Source organism: Hakea prostrata, chromosome 5, assembly GCF_041222555.1.
Source record: "Hakea prostrata isolate BN-2017 chromosome 5, UWA_Hpros_2, whole genome shotgun sequence".
NCBI classification, from domain to species: domain Eukaryota; kingdom Viridiplantae; phylum Streptophyta; class Magnoliopsida; order Proteales; family Proteaceae; genus Hakea; species Hakea prostrata.
The window spans coordinates 57,990,961-58,009,385 of record NC_142604.1 but is presented as its reverse complement, the minus strand read 5'-3'; the positions used below and the strand labels follow the sequence as shown (position 1 = coordinate 58,009,385).

The following is an 18,425-nucleotide window of genomic DNA, read 5'->3' as shown; positions in this document are numbered from 1 at the left end:
ATGAGGCCTTGTTCGGTTGGTCCATGACATAATGGGTTTTTTAATTCAAGTATTGGACATGAATTCAATGAAGGAAAAAAAAGGTGCTTGGCCACTTTCCTTTGTTATTTTGGAATAGAATTTACAATTGGTAATATCTCCATTTACAAAACCGGTTTATTTTGGTTCGTCTTCATCAATTCAAGGTGATGATGCTCTAGCCTCTAATTATAGTCATCAGTTGTTAGATTGACTAAATCTTTCAACCTTAGATAAAATTTAGTGGCTTTGGAAAGCTAGGAATGCTCTATGCCGTTTCGGCCCAAGAGGGAACTTTCTGAAAGCAACTCACAACAACTCAACCCACCACTACCATCTACCAAAGCTTGCAATGAAGAGTTACAGTTTGATAATGGATGACATCAAGCTTCTCTCAAGTCACTTCATGGACTGTAACTTCCATTTTAGTCCCAGACAGAAAACCATTGTTGGTCACACCCTTGCTTGTAGAGATTTTTGTCTTTATTTATAATTGAATTCCTTAACTCTGCCCCTCTTTCTGATGACATAATGTGTGGGTCTTCTTTCTTTCTTTTAAGTTTCGAAAGGATGCATATGGTGCACTGCCCTGGGCCTAGACGTTACACTGCTCTCTCCCTTCCACAAAAAAACACTGCCTGGTCGTGTTCCCTACTCCTTAATGTAGAAGCACTAGAATTTACTTCAACACCCACCCCAGTAAAATCAGGATTCCCCACTACATTGATGTCAATGCACTGGCTCTCACTGCCCCCACACAGGTGCAGGGACTGCACAACCAGGCAGTGATCTCTTGGGCTGGATGAGGATTTACCTACCTTCGCAAACTTCTGATAATCTGGTCTCTTTGATGATGCCTACAGGTCCCCATCTCCTCAATTTTCATTTCTGAAATCTAATCTTTACGTCTGCCATACTCTACCACGGCCATTCTTATTATTGATTCAACTCACAAACCCCAAAATTCAAATTCATTAATTAAGATATGAAACTTTTATTGGATGGCTTTCTTTGGTTATTTCACGTACCAAAAGTCAACAATTCTGGAAGCCCATCTCAAGGTGTGTAAAGCTCTGCTCTATTCATCTGGTTCACTTTCACATCTCAACAGTGACAACCAAAAACTGAGGAAAATAAAATGTTCAAGGAAATAATTAAGAGACAAAAAAGGAAAATTCTAAAGACAAGGGGTTTGAATATCAAACTATGGCAGATCTCTCCTACATATATGCTTATGCCAGCAGCAACATACCGCAGTTCAGTATAAAATTGAGTCAACCAATATTAACAGTGAAGATCAAGTCCAAAAAAGTCCAATTTTAGTTTAACCTTTGAACCACATGCTCTGAATCCACAGCCTGTATCTCCACATCAGTGAGCTCAACACCATTGGAAGTGGCATGCGCAGACTCCTGATTTTGATTTGCATTCATCTCTTGCACTGGAGGAGGGTTTACAATAGTCATAGGCATGGCGAGATTTTCAGACAAGCGTCCTTTCATTTCCCTGTGCTCCTGACACAACGCGCACCAGTGCATACAGCAATGCACCATGCATGGGTCGCAAGGGGAGTTCTGCACGAAGTATTAGTTAGCAAACAAAAGCAACCAAACTATATAGCCATAAAAGAGTCTTCTACATGTTAAATATTGCTTCCAATGTTCCTGAGGATGGCCCATCGAGATGATACCAAATATGAGCTTCTATTCACTAGAAATATTATGTAATGCCTGTGACATTGGCAGGTACTGTAACAGTTAGCTGTATTATCAAGCTTAAGATCTATAATGGATCCTGCTAATTCAGAAATATCCATCATCAATCTTATACGAGAGCAGATAGGAAGAGATCATCAATCTTATAAGCGAGCAGATAGGAAGAGAGATTCATTTCTAGTTTAGGCTGTTGAGCTATGTAGGACATGTGGGTATCTTGTTTTGACACAGTAGGTCTCATACAATTCTGATACTTATACATGACAATTGCATCAATGGTGGTTAAATCAGGGTAGCATTACATAAAAACCACATCATATTCTATTGGTTGTGATCACCTTTCTTCTATTCGACACACCTATTAATGTTGTTGATGACAACAATACTCACTCCATTGATATCATTGTCATCAATCAGAGTACCCAACACCTGGAAATGATATGTTCGACATCCTCACGCTTACCATCTCATGAAGCAGCAATATGAAAGCACCTGCTGGTGTATGCTGGTAACTAAACTCAGACCTACATTATGCATTCATTCTCAATCCAATATTTGGTTTTTTAATGGGGTAATGCAGAAATAGGGATTTCAACTGTACATAGATATGTGTCTGTGGCACTTTGTTTTCATGCTTAAAGAGAAGACACATTCCACCACAAATCCATTAAGGAAATCCACATCCGCCTAAAAGTGGGACCCTCGATTGAAAGTTGCTCATAGAGAAGTCATATCTGTGAGATGCACCAAGAAAGCAACCAATCGATGTCATTACTTAGATGTGCACCATGTATATACCTTTGGCAGCTGAGTAATCCGCAGATCATTTTACCTACTGATCTTTCATTGAGAATCTTGCTTCAGTTTCTAGCAGTGCTTCATTTGGATTGCTCTGGTTATAGACTAAAGAGATATTGTCCTAATAATTTATCTTATCTTTAATTCTTTTTTCACTTCAGGAAAAGACTAGTTTCAACAGATGGTCCCTTTGGTATATGGACAAAGTACCTGGTGGTAATGGCATGCAGTAAGAGCAGTAGCCACTGGGTGGTCCATCTAAGAAGACCAGAATGCGAGATTGTTCTAAGATATCAAGAGAGATCAGGAGGTAATCAGCAAGATTACTCACTTTGAAGAACAATTACTTAGGGTTTACTAGAAGGCCAGAGGACTCCTAGAATTGGATGTTTCAAGGGATCAAAATCAGCGATCGCCTCCAGACTCATTATACATTCTAATTCTTTGCAATTAAACTTATTACTTATTAAAGAGAAAGGAAGATCATCGATGTATCCTCCGAAAAAGATTCCAAGATTTTCATAATTATCATAGTAATGCAATTAACAGCTGGCTTATCATCTTAATTTAGTGATGCAGCCCAGATTGAAGAGGTTCAACTATGGGCCAGCTTTCTAAGATCTCAATTTTAGCTCTCAATTCAAGAAGTAACAGTTTAGGGTTTTAAGATTTGAGTAGTCGATTGGGATACATAAGAATATAGATTATGGTGGTTGGATAAATTTGAAGAGATTTAGAATAATGGGGTGTATAAATGGATGGGGCAGGTCCTTGAGATATAGGATGAAAAGTTATTGAAGTGGGGTCAAACTAGGAGAGAAGTTAAGTAATGATATAGGAGGAGATCCCTAAAACACTATTACTTGTATCATTTCCATGCAGTAAGTTATAAAACTAGTTTTGCCACATCTCTTCAATCTCTTCATCACTTAATAATACTTTCTTATCTTCACTTTCAATGCATCTACCATGGTTGAAGTCACTACTCTTCCTTTCCTTATTTTAGCTTAGTTTATAGAGATATATTTCCTAGTCATGGCTTTCTGTACTATCTTCATAGTTTCATTTATATAAATATTCCACTGTGCCTAAATAACAGTTGAGTAATTCCATCAAACAGCTAAACCTCAACATGTACATCAACCTGATTTACATATACACAAATTATGCTGATCGATATCCCCTTGTGAAACCCATTTTGGCGTGGAAAAATATAAGATGTGCCAATGTATATATGGAGGAATTGAAATCACCTTGAGATGATATTTCTTCTGTAACGCTTGTCGATTAAGACCAGTGTAGATGCCACACATCCACCAAGCAAACAGCAAACCCTCACAAATAAGAAATGATGTCCTTGGGTCAATGCCATGGAAGACTGCTGTTGCCGCTGCTAGTGCAACACCACCTTCAATACAAACGGCATGACAAATGCATGGCGTCGTCCAAGGGATATCTTCTCTCAGCCTTTCTACATTACGCCCAAATAAAACACATGGACAAAATAGTCCCGTCCAACCTGTAAAAAGGAAAACACAAGGTAAAACATATATTTAGATTATCTAATGAAGATTGTAAAGATACAACTTTACTGCTGAAGAGAGGAGAATTTCATTTATAGGGAAAGGGTTTAATTTGAGAATGAAATCATAAATATGTTATCAGGAACCTTTTTAATTTATTATTTCTTTTTGAGACAACTACACGACTACCCAGTTTTGGGCTTTCCTCTATTGAACTCCACACATTGAGTTTTGATTTGCAAATTTAAGTTTAGGATTACAAAACTAACCAAAATAGTGTACACCCTCATCTTCATAATTTTTTCTTAGACATTTTCACCTCTGCTCATGTCTCCCATCCCCAATAAGCATCCTGCCCCTGCTTCTAAACTCTGTCTTGCACCCCACTGCCTCATTCCTGCTCCTCTCTTCCACCTCACCCCTGGTGCTCCCTTCTTTGAACACAATAGAAAAAACCCCTACTCCCACCCTGTCCAGATCTTTCCCTGCCACTGCATCTTCCCAGCTCCAGCATCACCCAGACCTGCTCCTTGGGCATCATCAAAACTGCTGCAACTGGCACTCTTACTACGCCAGCTGCCCTCAGCATGAACGCTGCTGCAACCTTCTCCTTGTCTTTGCATTAGTTATCGCATCCCTGTTGCACCAGCTGACCTTGCCATCACCTGGCCAGTACCTCCTGTGTGCCTTCTAAGTTAGTTGTCAGCAACTTTCCCCTTTATTCCTTCCTGAGAGCAGTGAGATAATTGGGTTGATGGTGGACCAGTTAGGAGAAAGTGAAAACCTGTAAAGTTGCCAGGGGAAGAAAAGAATGCATAAGAGAGAGAGAGTGTGTGTTCACGTGGACCCACACAAGCCACACGAGCTCCCAGATCATAATTCAATTTGTTCTCTTCAGTATTTCAATCTGACCCAAATGATGGGGGAATTACATTATACATAAACTAACAGACTCCTAAAGTAAGTCAAACTCTCTAACTAGGAGGACACTAAATCAAATCAGGAAATTAGAAGGAATTAGTGATGTAACCTACAAATTGAGGGTCAGTCTTCAGGATCAATACAAGTGAACCAACAGTAAAATCAGGGTTCTTAAAACACTGCAAGTCTGCAACCATGACTTCTTATGGCAATTACAGCTGGACAGCAGCTAATTAGGGCTGAATATATCCTGTGGCTAGGGTTTCTGAAGCCTAGTGTGATTTAGGGTTGAGGAGGAAAGATATTAGGGTTCAGCCAATAGGTTTAGGTTAGGGTTTTAACAAGAATAATTCTGAATGCAGTTATTTCAATATTCAAACTTAATTCCAGAATTCTAGGGTTTAGGTAGCTAGGGTTTTCTCCAATTTAGGGTCTCTAAAGGATGACTTGGGTAAGGGTTGGGGTTGAAGGAAGTGTAGGGGGAGGGGAAGATGTTGGGATGAGAGGTTTGTAAGTATGAATGAAACTAGATTAGGGTTTCTAGGATTTATAAGAGAAAATGGAAATTAGGGTTTACTATGGATTAGGGTGGAGGGATAGAGCTGAAGCAGGGGATCAAAGATAGGGAAAGGGATAGGATTTTGAATCCAAAAGGAGGTAGGGAGAAATAAGGGATTAGAGTTTGGGGGAAAATTCTGGTTTCCTAGGCAGCCGTTAGTAGAAGACGAAGAAGAAGAAGAAGAAGAAAGAGCGGATGGGGAATGGAGGGGATTGGGGATCAGTAGGAAGGGGAAGGCGTGCGATGGGGTTGGGGCTGGGAATAGAAGAACTTATGGCTTGGAGGATGGGGAGGGAATTCGAGTGGGAGAGCAAAGGAAGGGAAGATAGGGCTCAGGTGGGGGCTTAATACTTGCTGTTGTGAGGGCTGATTAATAGAACTTGCAGAATTCTAGAACTCAAGTGCTGCAGACTCTCCTCTCTGGAAACTCTCCAACACTCAATATCCTTCAACCATTAATTTTAGAGTAGATATTACTTGCCTCCCCGCTTAGTTGACCAAAAAGCACTTGGACCCCCCCCCTCTCTTAGTTGGATAATATCACTTACCTCCCCTATTACTAGCAAATGTATCAAACACCTTCCCTCTATTAACTTTTTCAGTTAAATTCAACTTTTACCGTTATATATTCTTCTAACACCCCAAACTACCTTAGCTAAAAACATGTTTTAGTTTAAACCCTAAATTACCCTCAATTAAACCTAAATCACCTTCAATTAATTTTATTGTTAAAACCCCAAAATCCACTGTATTTAATTTAAACATCTTTCTTGAAAAAGAGAGAGAGAGAAACAACTCCTCATCTTCTTCAACCTTCTCCCTTTATCAAGACCAACCTGCATGTTAAAGAAGAGAAAGGTTTTCTTGATGATATATTATAAAAAAGGGAAAAAAGGGAAGGGTTCACCTCTGATTATCTTTACACGGAACTGTTCCTTTCAGGAAGGGAACAGCAGCTCCAATGAAGTGAAGTTTGCAAGCATACGACAGCTAAGAGTTACGACACTGAATTGCCTAGGATTCTCATTTTACAATCACCTTTGATCTCAATATCTCTCAAAAATTGTGAAAATCAATGCAATCAAAACCAATCTTGACATTCTTTTACCAAATATTGTTGCTAAATGTCATCGAGTGCCTACTTTCAGCTTGCCCTCAAATTCCAAAAAGGGATTTAAAATGAAGAACCTACCAGAGCTGCGATACATCATATTACCAGAGAGAAACATAACGAGTTCAAATACTGAAATGGGTAGCTTACAAACAACTTCAAAACCATTCTTATTAAATCAATAATCGAGAATGAACTTTCAAGTTTTGAAGTTTGAATCCCTAAACCCATCAGGAAGTAACCCCACAGTAATGAGTGTGGATCGATTCATGATTGGTACTTGAGGATTATACAAATGTATTCTAAATCTGGGTTCCGGGAGATGCAGTGGATCTTGTGAAAATGGAGCTGAAAACACAAAATCTGAAAAGCTTCTTAATATGGATAGGGTTTGAGTTACTGAAAAAGACAGGAGAAGATGAGGAATCGTTTTCTCCCCTTCAGGCTATCAAATTGCTTGCCTGCAAAATAGTTGCAGACATAGAGATTGAGGAAGAATGAAGGTTGAAGAAGATGAGGAGTCGTTTCTCTCTCTCTTTTAAGAAATGTCTAAATTAAATAATATAGGGGTATTTTGGGGTTTTAACTATAAAATTACTTGAACGTGATTTGGGTTTAATTGAGGGCAATTAAGGGTTAAAACTAAAACATATTTGCAGCCAAGGGTAATCTGGGGTTTTAGAGAAATATTTAATGGTAAAAGTTGAATTTAACGGAAAAAGTTAACAAAGGGGAGGTGTTTGATACATTTGCCAGGTAACAGAGGAGGTAAGTGATATTATCCAACTAAGAGGGGGTCCAAGTGCTATTTAGTCAACTAAGAGGGGGGGTAAGTGATATTTACCCTTACTTTTATAAAGCACCAACTTAACTTGCTTACATATGAATGGCTTTATTTATAGACTCTACATGAAGGATTTCCGAATAGGACTCAGAAAACAAAGAGTTCTATTTCAAATAGAACTCACAAAGTCACGCTAAAACTCAACTAGGACACTTAATTAAAGGAGGACTCTGAACTAAATAATAATTGCAGAACTAAAGTAACTCCTAGATTAATAAGGAATCTAATTTGAAGAAGGATTCCAATTGACTCTCCTACTTGGATTGGGAATCTAAAAGAACTCAAATAACAAAGTAAAGGCAGATATAGACTCCTAAAATTATGCTGAATCTAACCAGACCAAAAGGGACTCAAAAGTAGGCGGTAAAATGACCAAATTATCCCCATAGGATTCGGCCTTCCTATAGGGCTGCATGGTTTTCCCCCATAGGGCATAGGGAGTAGGATACTGAAGATGCTTGGGTGTGGAGAGCAACAACGAATGGTATGTTAATGTTAAATCTGCTTATTACTTGTCTCTCTCCACCTCTCATCTATACAAGTTGATCAATCTTCCTCTTTGGATTATAGGAAATGGGATAGAATATGGAAGTCCACCACCTTCCTAGATTAAGACTTTTTTATTGAGGGCTGCTCATGATGCAATATCCACCCAAAAGAATTTTGTTTGAATTTGAAAGGAATACCTGCCCCTCCCCTATGTGTTTGATGTGCTTGTCACAGGTTGAAACTACTACACGTGTTCTTCCATTGTGAGCATGCTAAGAAATGCTGGAGAGCATCACCCTTGCGGATAGACACAAATGATTTTATTGGTAGTAGATTGCATTACTGGGTGGACTTTATCGATGCCCGGTTTGGTAGCTCAGATCAGTTAGAGTTAGTGTATTCTATTTGGAGCACTCTTTGTTGGGTGATTTGGCATGATAGAAATAGATTTCCATTTGATGGTTGTATTCTTCTTTCATCGAATTCCATGTCATGGTTGAATGAACTTCTAAATGAAATCCCTTTCCAACAGGAAGCAGCTCAGCAGGCCCCATCTCTTAATCAACCGAATTGTCCATTGCTTGATCATACACAGCTAGAGCTTTGCTTTAATGTGTACTCAGATGCTGCTTGGGATTCTCATTCAAAGAAGGCAGGGAGGAGCTGTATAATATGGGATTCAAGTGGTCACTTCATTGTAGCAAAGGTGGTGGCTTCTTTTGGGATTTCTGCCACTGTAATGGACTTGGAGGCCATTAGAGATACACTTCAACTTGCTGTTTCACTCTTCATTTCTCACGTTGCAGTCCACTCAGATTGCCAGGCTGCAGTTTTGGCCCTAGCTGGGCAAGCTCATTCTTTAGATTGGCTAAGTCAGAGTTTAGTTGGAGAGATTTTGAAACTTTGTTCCTCTTTCCAGTTTGTTTTATTTAAGTTTGTGAGCAGGTCTTTTTAAACGGTTATGCAGATTACCTAGCGAAAGGATCTAAGAAATTCTGTGTGTCAAGGTTCCACCTTAACCAATCCAGTATTGAACTAGAGAGTCTAATATAAGTGATCTTTTGACCCAAAAAAATAATAATAAATTAGTAACCAAATATCCTGTGCATCTAACTACCAAAACAATTTCCCCCCCCCCCCCAAAAAAAAAAACATAAACACCTAGATTCTGTTAGACCTATTATTGGCCAGCCGTTGGCTGCCATTAAGCTGGCTAAAGTCTACATGACACCCGTTAGCTCAGTTGGCAAGGACCATAATGTAAAGCTAAAGCTGGGATCAGCTTAGCCCCAAATAACTGAAAAAACATTAAACAGAAACAAGGACAGAAGTAAATAAAGGGTCTGAACTCTTAAACCAATATAGCAACCAAAACTACGATGGGCCTTGGTTTGAATAAGGCTTGAATGGCAGGGAGCAACTGTTGTAGGTTTCACAAGATTCCAATGGCTTGATTGTGAAACATGAACCAAACATCAAATTAGTAAACTAGGTGGCTTTAGGCCAAACTACCCATTAGAATGAACTTAGATTTGGAGAAAGTGTCCTGTAAAAGATAAGATCATGAAGCAAATTCAGGTGATTTTGATGGCTGAAACTTCAGCTATGGAGGTGGACTGAAATTAGAAATTCATGGATTAAAGGTGGAATGGGGTGAATAAATGGATGAAAGGTGGATCCAACAAGAGGGGTATGAAGTGGAATGGGAGGCCAGTAAACACAACAAGGTTTATAAGATGGATAAGGAAGAAGGCGGTTTAATCAGTCCAAATATCAGTGACACAACTGTTTGAATAGTGGATTCCAGAAACAATTCTAACGCAGCAGCTTGATGAAAGGGGTGATCTCAGTTCAACAGGAGCAACATAAGCAATTTGATGGTGTTGGCAGTACGGTCGAGGTTTCCTAATTGGAATAAGACTCCTCTTTTAATTAAATGTTCTATATTGGTTTCCTATTCAGTCTTAGATTGGTTTCCTAACAAGTCTAGGAATTATTTTTTTAATAGTAACTTGTTATGACTCAGAGTGAGATTTACTCAGATTGTAATTATAAATACCCCATTGGGGCCTATGAATGAAATATACCTTCCCACGTCTAAGCAATAATTTCTTCAAATTCCCACATGATATCAACACCAACTTTGATCCATCGCTAAGCACCATTACCATCACCGCCACCTCTTACCCATCTTCCTTCTCAATCACAGAGCCAGAAAGAAAAAGAAAAGAAAAGAACCCATCGCAGAAAACTCACCTGTGTTTTTTCCTCCTCCATATTCTTCTACAGACCTAATTGATACCTTCATCCACCTCTGCTAACTTGAAACAAGTACTGTCTGCAACTTGACCCATCGCACCACCAAAGCCCATTGAACCTAATCGAATCAAACCCAAGACCATTGACCCATTGAACCTAACACTCTTCAAGGCTATCCTTAACCCTTGACTTCTGCGGCTGTCTTACTCCATCCTATGCTGCGGAGGTGGTTGCCTTTTAGAAGTGGGAAGACAAGCTCAAAGTGTATGATTTTCTGGTAGGGTTGAATATTGAGTATGATCAAATTCGAACACATTCTTTCTTGAGAGCATTTTCCTTCTCTAGAGGAAGCCTATGCTATCGTTGATACTGAGTGCAGTTGGGGGACAATTACAATATATACTCAGATATCTAATAGGTCTGCATTAGTGGCTGATTCTGGCAATAATAAATGTGGTTCTAGTGATTCTTGCACTCTAGTGAAATGTGAGTATTGTGTAAAAGAGCACCATACAAAGGACAAGTGTTGGACGTTGCATGGATGTCCAACAAATTCCCGTGGAGGAGGTCGGAATGGAAATAAGGGCAGCAATCAAGCATTTGCCAACCAAGCAAATTCTGACATCCTAAGTACTCTAACACCGCTTTCCTAAGACGAGCTCCAGCACCTTTTCTAGTTGATGTCTAGACTTGATGCCAACTTCCAATGTGAGTGTAACTTTTTCCATTGTTCCCTCTGCTGATCCACAATTTCCAACAAGTACTTTAGGTTGTCAAAATGTCTATTCAACTTATCCCTCCTAGATAATCGATTTTGGGGCAACCAATTATATGACACGCTCATCTTCCATGTTTTTTACTTATTCATCTGTTCATTTTGCTTAAGATGTTCGAATGGCTGAAGGGTCTCTCTCCCCTATCTTTGGGAAGGGATCTATTATCTGTTCGCTTTTTCTTACCTTATCTAATACCTTGCATGTTCTTCAGTTTTCAGCTAATCTTTTATCTATTAATAGTTTTACTCGTGATATGAACTGCAAAATAACCCCTTTTTTTCTTTTCCTTCTCAATGTGTGTTTTAAGACCTAGAAATGAGGCGTACGATTGGCAATGGTAAATACAAAGGGGGGGGGGCTCTACTTGTTGGATGGGTCTCCATCAACTTTTTCTACGGCCTCTAGTTCGACCTCTCTTGCACCTTTTACTTTATGGCAGTGGCATTATCATCTTGGCCACATCCCTTTACCCGTTTTCTCCAAGTTATTTCCTTCCATGATTAAAAGATGTAATTTGAAAGATTTTTATTGAGAGGAATGTATCTTAGCCAAACAGACTAGGCATAAGTTTACCCTATTTTTTAATCATCGAAAGTTTCTTTTTCAGTCATTCACTCTGATGTGTGGAGTCCTTCTCGGACCGTGTTTTGTCTAGTCATTAATGTTTTGTTATTTATTGACTGTTGCACGAGGACTACCTGGGTTTACTTACTTCACCAAAAAAGTGACGTTTTCTCGTGCTTCCAAATTTTTTTTAATATTGCTAAAACTCAGTTTGGGGCGACAATCAAAATCCTTTGCGTGAATAAAGGGACTAAGTACTTAAGTGGAGCATTCCCTTCTTATATGGCTGACCATAGCATCATACACCAGACCAGTTGCGTAACACTCCACCTCAAAATGGGGTTGCCGAATGCAAGAATAGACATCTACTTGACATAGCACATTCCCTTATGTTTACTAAGCATGTGCCTCCCGGGTTTTGGGGTGGTGCGGTTCTTCTTGTAGCATATATCTAATTAACCAAATGTTTTCCTAGGTCTTAGATCAACAATGCCCACTTGAGATTCTTTTAGAGACAGTAGCCTATACAGTGCCACCTAAGGTTTTTGCCGGTGTTGCCATTGTCTGAAACCACCACGTTCATGGTAAGTTGGATCCTCATGGGTTAAAGTGCATTTCTTTAGGATATCCTCTTACACATAAGGGTATAAGTGTTATCATCTTAGTTCTCGTCCTTTTTTTGTCTTTATAGATGTTATGTTCCAAGAACAAGTTCCTTATTTTTCCCCTACATGTCTTCAAGGGGAGTTTTAGTGAAGAGGTTCTGGTGTGCCTCCTTTCGATATTTCTCCTGAGATTCCTGCAAATGACCCTCCTTTGGAAGATGGAGTGACTCGACAGGAACAGCTAGTGGATGATGTGCAAGGGGATCCGAGACCTCTGAAGACCTATCAAAGAAAGCAATGAGTGACCCCTTTTGAACCAAGTCAGTTGGAAGCTTCAGTTCCTAATCCAGAAAAATCCGTTCCTCTGATCTTACTTTGGACTTACCAATTACATTAAGTAGCCACAAACTTGCACCAAACATCTTATTTCCAATTATGTTTCGTATCAATCCCTATCCCAAGAGTTTCAAAGTTTCATTTCCTCTTTGTCCTCTACATCTGTTCCTAACACTTGGCAGGAAGCATTATCTCAGTCAAACTAGAAGGTAGTTATGGATGAGGAAATGCGAAATCTGAAGAAAAACAAAACATAAGAATTGGCAACTTTGCTTATAAGAAAGCGGACAGTTGGAAACAAATGGGTGTTCATGATCAAACACAAGGCAAATGGAACCATTAAGAGGTACAAGGCAATATTGGTGGCTAAAGGCTTCACTTAGACTTATTTGACTACTAGGAGACAGTTGCCCCTGTTGCCAAGATGAACACAATTCTGAATGATCTTTCATGTGCAGTTAATTAAGGGTGAAGTTTACAACAGCTAGATGTGACAAATGTTTTTCTACCTGGTGACCTCCAAGAGGAGGTATCCATGGATGAGCCATCTAGGTATTCTACTGCCGAAACAAATGGAAAAGTGTGCAAGTTCTTTATATGGGCTGAAGCAATCTCCAAAGCGTGAATTGGAAGGTTCCATAAGGCAATGATACCTAATGACTATGAGCAAAGCAATATAGACCACACTTTGCTCATCAAAAGAGATGGTTCCCACATTACTATACTTTTAGTATATGTGGATGATATTATGATCACAAGCAGCAGCGAGGATGATATTTCAACATTGAAGACTTTTTTGGGAACAAAATTTGAGATCAAAGATATAGGTAAACTCAGATATTTCTTAGGGTTAGAGTTAGCATATTCTGCTAGTGGTGTATCTCTCTCTCAGAGGAAGTATACATAGGATCCTCTCGAGGAAACTGCGATGCTAGAATGTAAGCCTGTTGAGGCTCCAATTGAGCCTAACCTACACTTGAAGGCAAAGGAAGGAGAACCGGTTGACAAGACAAGGTATCAAAAGTTGGCGGAAAGTTGATTTATCTACGTTTATGGGAAAGTTCATTTATCTATCTCACACTAGGCCTCACATCACATTTGCAGTTAGTCTTGTTAACCAATATATACATGACACCCCCCCCCCCACTCACACTTGAATGCAATGTATTGGATTGTGAGGTACTTGAAGGTCACTCAAGGAAAATGGATTTTAATTTCAGCTCATGGACATTTGAAGATTACCGATGCAGACTAGGCAAGATGTCCAGATGATAAGAGGTCTGCCTTTGGGTATCGTGTGTATGTGGAAGGTAACCTTATAACTTGGAGAAGCAAAAAACAGGCTGTGGTTGCAAGGTCTAGTGCTGAGGTCGAGTTTAGGGCGATTGCTTAGGGCATTTGTAAGGTACTACGCTAAAAGGGCTACTTTAGGAGGTTGGGACAGATACAGAGGTTCCTATACAATTATACTCAAAAGTAAATTAGCAATCAACATAGCTCACAATCCAGTACAGCATGACAGGACTGAGCATGTGGAGATTGACAAACATGCCATCAAAGAGAAGGTTGAGGCTAGGTTGATCCTTATCACCTTTGTTACTTCAGACGAGCAGCGGACTAATGTCCTCACAAAGAGCTTAAACACAAAGGTGTTTAGTAGTATTATTGGCAAGTTGGGCATGACAAATATCTATGCCTCAACTTGAGGATGAGTGTTTGAAATATGGTTGAGGTTTCCTAATTGGAATAAGACTCCTCTTTTAATTATATTTTCTATATTGGTTTCCTATTTGGTGTTAGGTTGGTTTCCTAATAAGTCTAAAATTAGGTTTTTTGTTTTTTTAAGTTGTTTTTATTTTCCTACTCAAAGTGGGATTTACTCAGATTGTAATTATAAATAACTCATAGAGGCCTATGAATGAATACCTTCTAAGCAATAATTTCTTCAAATTCCAACAGATGGACTTCTTCCAGTAGCAACAGAAGTAACAACGCTCCAACACAGGTTTAGTTCAAACAAGAGAAGAACAAAAGCATAGATGGATCTTGCGCCACAAGGCTCCTTTAGCCCTAGGATTTAAGGGAGGGTTGATAGCAAGGTCCTAGACTTTAGGTGTTTAGCTCTTATAGGGAGACCCTAGCCCTTCTTACTACTCAAAATGGACAAGAGAATAATACTCAAAGCAAAGCTTCATTGATCAATAATAAATTAAATCATTAGATCAGCAGAGAACAGCCTTACGTCATACATGTATAGTTATATTGCTTCCTCTCCAAGTTACATAAAATATCAAATAAAAATAGAACTACTAGTTGGGAGGAAAAGCTGATGCTCTCCAACACTTAAATAGAAACAATAATCTAGAAACCACGTTAAGAAAGTTAGAAACTAATTAAGCCTTCAGTTCTCCCAAAGCTGCAGGTGCAAGTGGACCCCACCAAGCCTTCTAAATATTTCACCATGGTAAAAAAAACCAGGTTGTCACACTTTTTATGTGAACAATGTTTTGGTCTCTTTTAGGCCCTTCTAGAAGACCAGCCAGGCTGAAATGACCTGGTCCGGTTGGTTCAGTCGAAGACTTGAAGCTGGTTCAGTTTTGCACAGTTTCTACATCAAACCAACAACTAACAAATATGAGGTCATGAGTTAAACTATCCATGGGGCCTGCCAAAGAAAGGGTCCACATGAGAAAGCTTGATCATATTTATGAAAAGCACGTTCTAACGCCTTGTCGATAAGGGTTAGAAGTTGAAAAAGGAGCCAGCTTCTCATTACACATAAGGGCTTGATGTAATGAAGTTACATAAATGCATTCTTGTTTTGAGCTTTATCTCTGCTTAACTCCATCCCTACATTAAATCCAGAAGTACATCTTCTGTTTAACTTTAATCCTTGACTTCCTCCCTATTTTGTTATCTTATTCTTGGGACCTTGACTTGTCTAAAAGTTTATAGAATTTCCATTATTTCAAATTCTTGAGCCATTTAGCACTTGTGTCACCCCAGAGCAAAGAGACATGAAAATATCACATACATAACAAGACAAGGGGAGACCCCCCCCCCTCCATTGTGCTTTGCTTATTGGTTTAGGTCTTTAGTTATTAGTGTCCTAGTCTAAGTGAGTTTCCTATTAAGCTTTAGGCTTAAGTAGGTAAGAGTTATGACTTAAATTCCCTTTTTAATTTCCTATGATTTATTATAAATAGGTGTGTTGGCTGGTATAGTAGAACATACACTCTACCGCATAGCCCTTTTCTCCCATTGTTCTCTCAAACTCTCTTTCTTCTTCTTTCTTCCCTACCTAGTACTGGTTACAGATTCTGGGATTGTTTACAATCAACATACTGTTTGTGAAATGAACATAAGTAGTTCATGTCCCCGCCCTAACTAAGGGAATTCACCATTGTGTAGTCTTCTAGATAAATACAATAATGGCATTTTTTTAACAAGATTCAATGTGTATAAGAAATTCACTTTCCTCAAATCCAAAACTAATTTCCAAAAGGTCATCATAGAAAAGGCTACTTCAGAGCAACCAACCTATATTAGGTTGCAATAAACTTCGGTTCAAGTACTAAAGTGAGGATGTCACACACAAACTAAGGATTAAAAAATTTTGGATCAATTTAATGCACGATCAGGAAGAACTAACATATGAACCAATTTATCAAATTCATATTGCCATGCATATGTTCAACATTTTGTCCAATTCAATTTGGATTACAAGAGGAGAGGCATGCACAGAGGGGGGGGTTCTGTTTGAAGAGAGGTGATAAGTAATTCTACTGCAATTTTGATAAATTCTACAAATATACCTACCACAAAAATTACTAGACACAGATTCTGCCTCAAAGGATGAATTACATGACAGTTATGCACTGTGATACAAGGGGGGGGGGGGAATCCATAATATAAGTGACCTAAAAAGGATGGAAAGACTCTTACAACTATCTGTATCTTCAGTGCAGCCAAATATCCCTGTTGACCAAGGTTCATCTGCAGGAGGCTCATAACTCTCAGGAAGGGGTTGACCACACTCACTGCATTTGTGAACGGCCAACTGCTCGATAACACAACTTATCAGAAATTACATTACAGACTTCTGAAAGAAACTTAACAGAGTGGTTCAGTGTGAATTGTGAAAATATCTGAAAGAAACTTAACAGAGTGGTTCAGTGTGAATAGTGAAAATATCTGAATGCATCATATGAACTCTATGAATAAGTGAGGGACTAATTGTGTCATTATGTTGATCACTTGAGATAAAACTACTAGAAACTTCATCTCCCATCCTTCAAATAATTACATAGATCAGAAAATCCTTGAACGCAATTAGACCACAATATTGTAAATCTCTGCTAATCAAAATCTTCACTAGTTCACTGTAGTTTGAGAACACTGAGTATATCAGCACCGTCAAGTAAACATCACGGTCCTCACAACCACAGAACTCTGAAATCATGCATCCTCATATTACCAAGAAATGGGGTTTCCGGCAATAAGCTGTGCTAACTTAATTCAACATACTATCTCAATTAATTCGCAAAATTCTTCCGACTCAATTAATCATATACCCCCACTAATTTACAAAATTCTTCCGAATTCATGCGAATCAGGAATTGAGACGCTTGCAACAAACACTCCATTATAATCCAAAGACAGTTTCATTACTCATCCAACAACCATTCAACATTAGTACTTGCACAAAGACAAAAGGCGAATCTAGACACTATTAACGAATCCGATATCATAGTAACATACATCAACTAAAGATCAAATCAATAAGTAGAAGAGAAAAGAAGAAAACAATAATGGAAAATAGAGCAGACCTGAGGAACTTGAATGGGCTGATTGAGTTCCCCTGGCGTGATATCATCTACTGGAGCTTGTTCCTTTGTAAGCTTCACATAACGAGACTGCGCAGTCCCTTCCGCCATTAAGCCCAACAATGGGAACAAGTTGAGACCAGCCGCCCTTCAAATCTAGCAAATCTCTCTGGATTTCTGCACGCGTTTCACGGATCAATCTACCATTTTAGAGTGTCAAATTCGAAGCTTTAAATCTTGATGAGAAGTTTCCGGTGACGGCAAACCCTTTTCACGAAAATCACTCCAAGCGGTGCCTGAACCTGTCAACGCTTGAACACTAGAAAGTAAAAGAACGAAACGCAATTTTCAAGTCATTTAACGAACTTTCTAACTTGGTGACGACGTCGTCCTGAAAACGCGACAGGAACTAAATCCATGGTCCTCGGTGGAGTCGTCTACCGAATTCTACATTCTTTTGATGCAAATACCCTTATCTTTCGATGGAATCATGGAAATTTAATTGGTTGCTCTACCAAAACGATGGTTTATCGATTTACCTGTTTTTGACTTTTTACTTTCCTTACCCAGAAAAATGCCTTTCACTTTCACTGCTTATTACGAAACAAAACTCACTGCTTGACCAGACAGCAAGAAAAAAAATGCGTAATCTTGGCCCGGATTTGAGAGCCGTTACGATCAAGCCATATACACAGCAAAAAAACGAACGATTGAAAAAAAAAAAGCAGGGAGTTAAATATAAATATAATTTTCCTATTTTGTCAAACTCCACCTGATTCTTTTAAAAATAAAAAAAAAAAAAACTAAATTTACTCAATTGAGCTGATTTTGGGTTTTCTTCATGTGGATTTCTCCCCCTTCCCTTCTAATTCCTAAACTCATGGCTTCATCTTGCTCGCTCCCTTGAATCGAGATAATATGCTTTTAGTTTCTTTTCGCTTTTGCCAAGTTTAATAACTCTTTTCTTTTTTTTTCCCCCCGGTTCCAAGGCTTTGCCCGTGACAATCCGGGTCGGACCGGTCGCACCCGGTGGTGGGTGAGTCTCCCAGCGGAAATTTTTTGTATCCTCAAGGTTTCGATA

At 39.0% G+C, this 18,425-nt stretch overlaps 1 protein-coding gene across 1 annotated transcript; it reads right to left on the bottom strand.

Annotated features, from left to right (window-relative positions):
- Positions 1-1,147: 1,147 nt before the first annotated feature.
- Positions 1,148-17,945, bottom strand: LOC149016771 (cell number regulator 6-like). Its single transcript, XM_089154846.1, has 4 exons — positions 17,348-17,945; positions 16,464-16,578; positions 3,785-4,050; positions 1,148-1,592 (listed from the first exon to the last, which is right to left on the bottom strand). The coding sequence occupies exons 1-4, from the start codon at positions 17,453-17,455 to the stop codon at positions 1,338-1,340; spliced, it is 744 nt and encodes a 247-aa protein (XP_089010972.1). The 5' UTR covers positions 17,456-17,945; the 3' UTR covers positions 1,148-1,337.
- Positions 17,946-18,425: the final 480 nt, after the last annotated feature.

Coding starts and splice junctions, on each gene's coding strand:
- LOC149016771 (XM_089154846.1), bottom strand. CDS start 17,455: ATGGCGGAAGGGACTGCGCAGTCTCGTTATGTGAAGCTTACAAAGGAA. Junction 16,579..17,347: donor AGCCCATTCAAGTTCCTCAG/GTCTGCTCTATT, acceptor GTTATCGAGCAG/TTGGCCGTTCACAAATGCAG. Junction 4,051..16,463: donor CACTGAAGATACAGATAGTT/GTAAGAGTCTTT, acceptor TCCTTTTTACAG/GTTGGACGGGACTATTTTGT.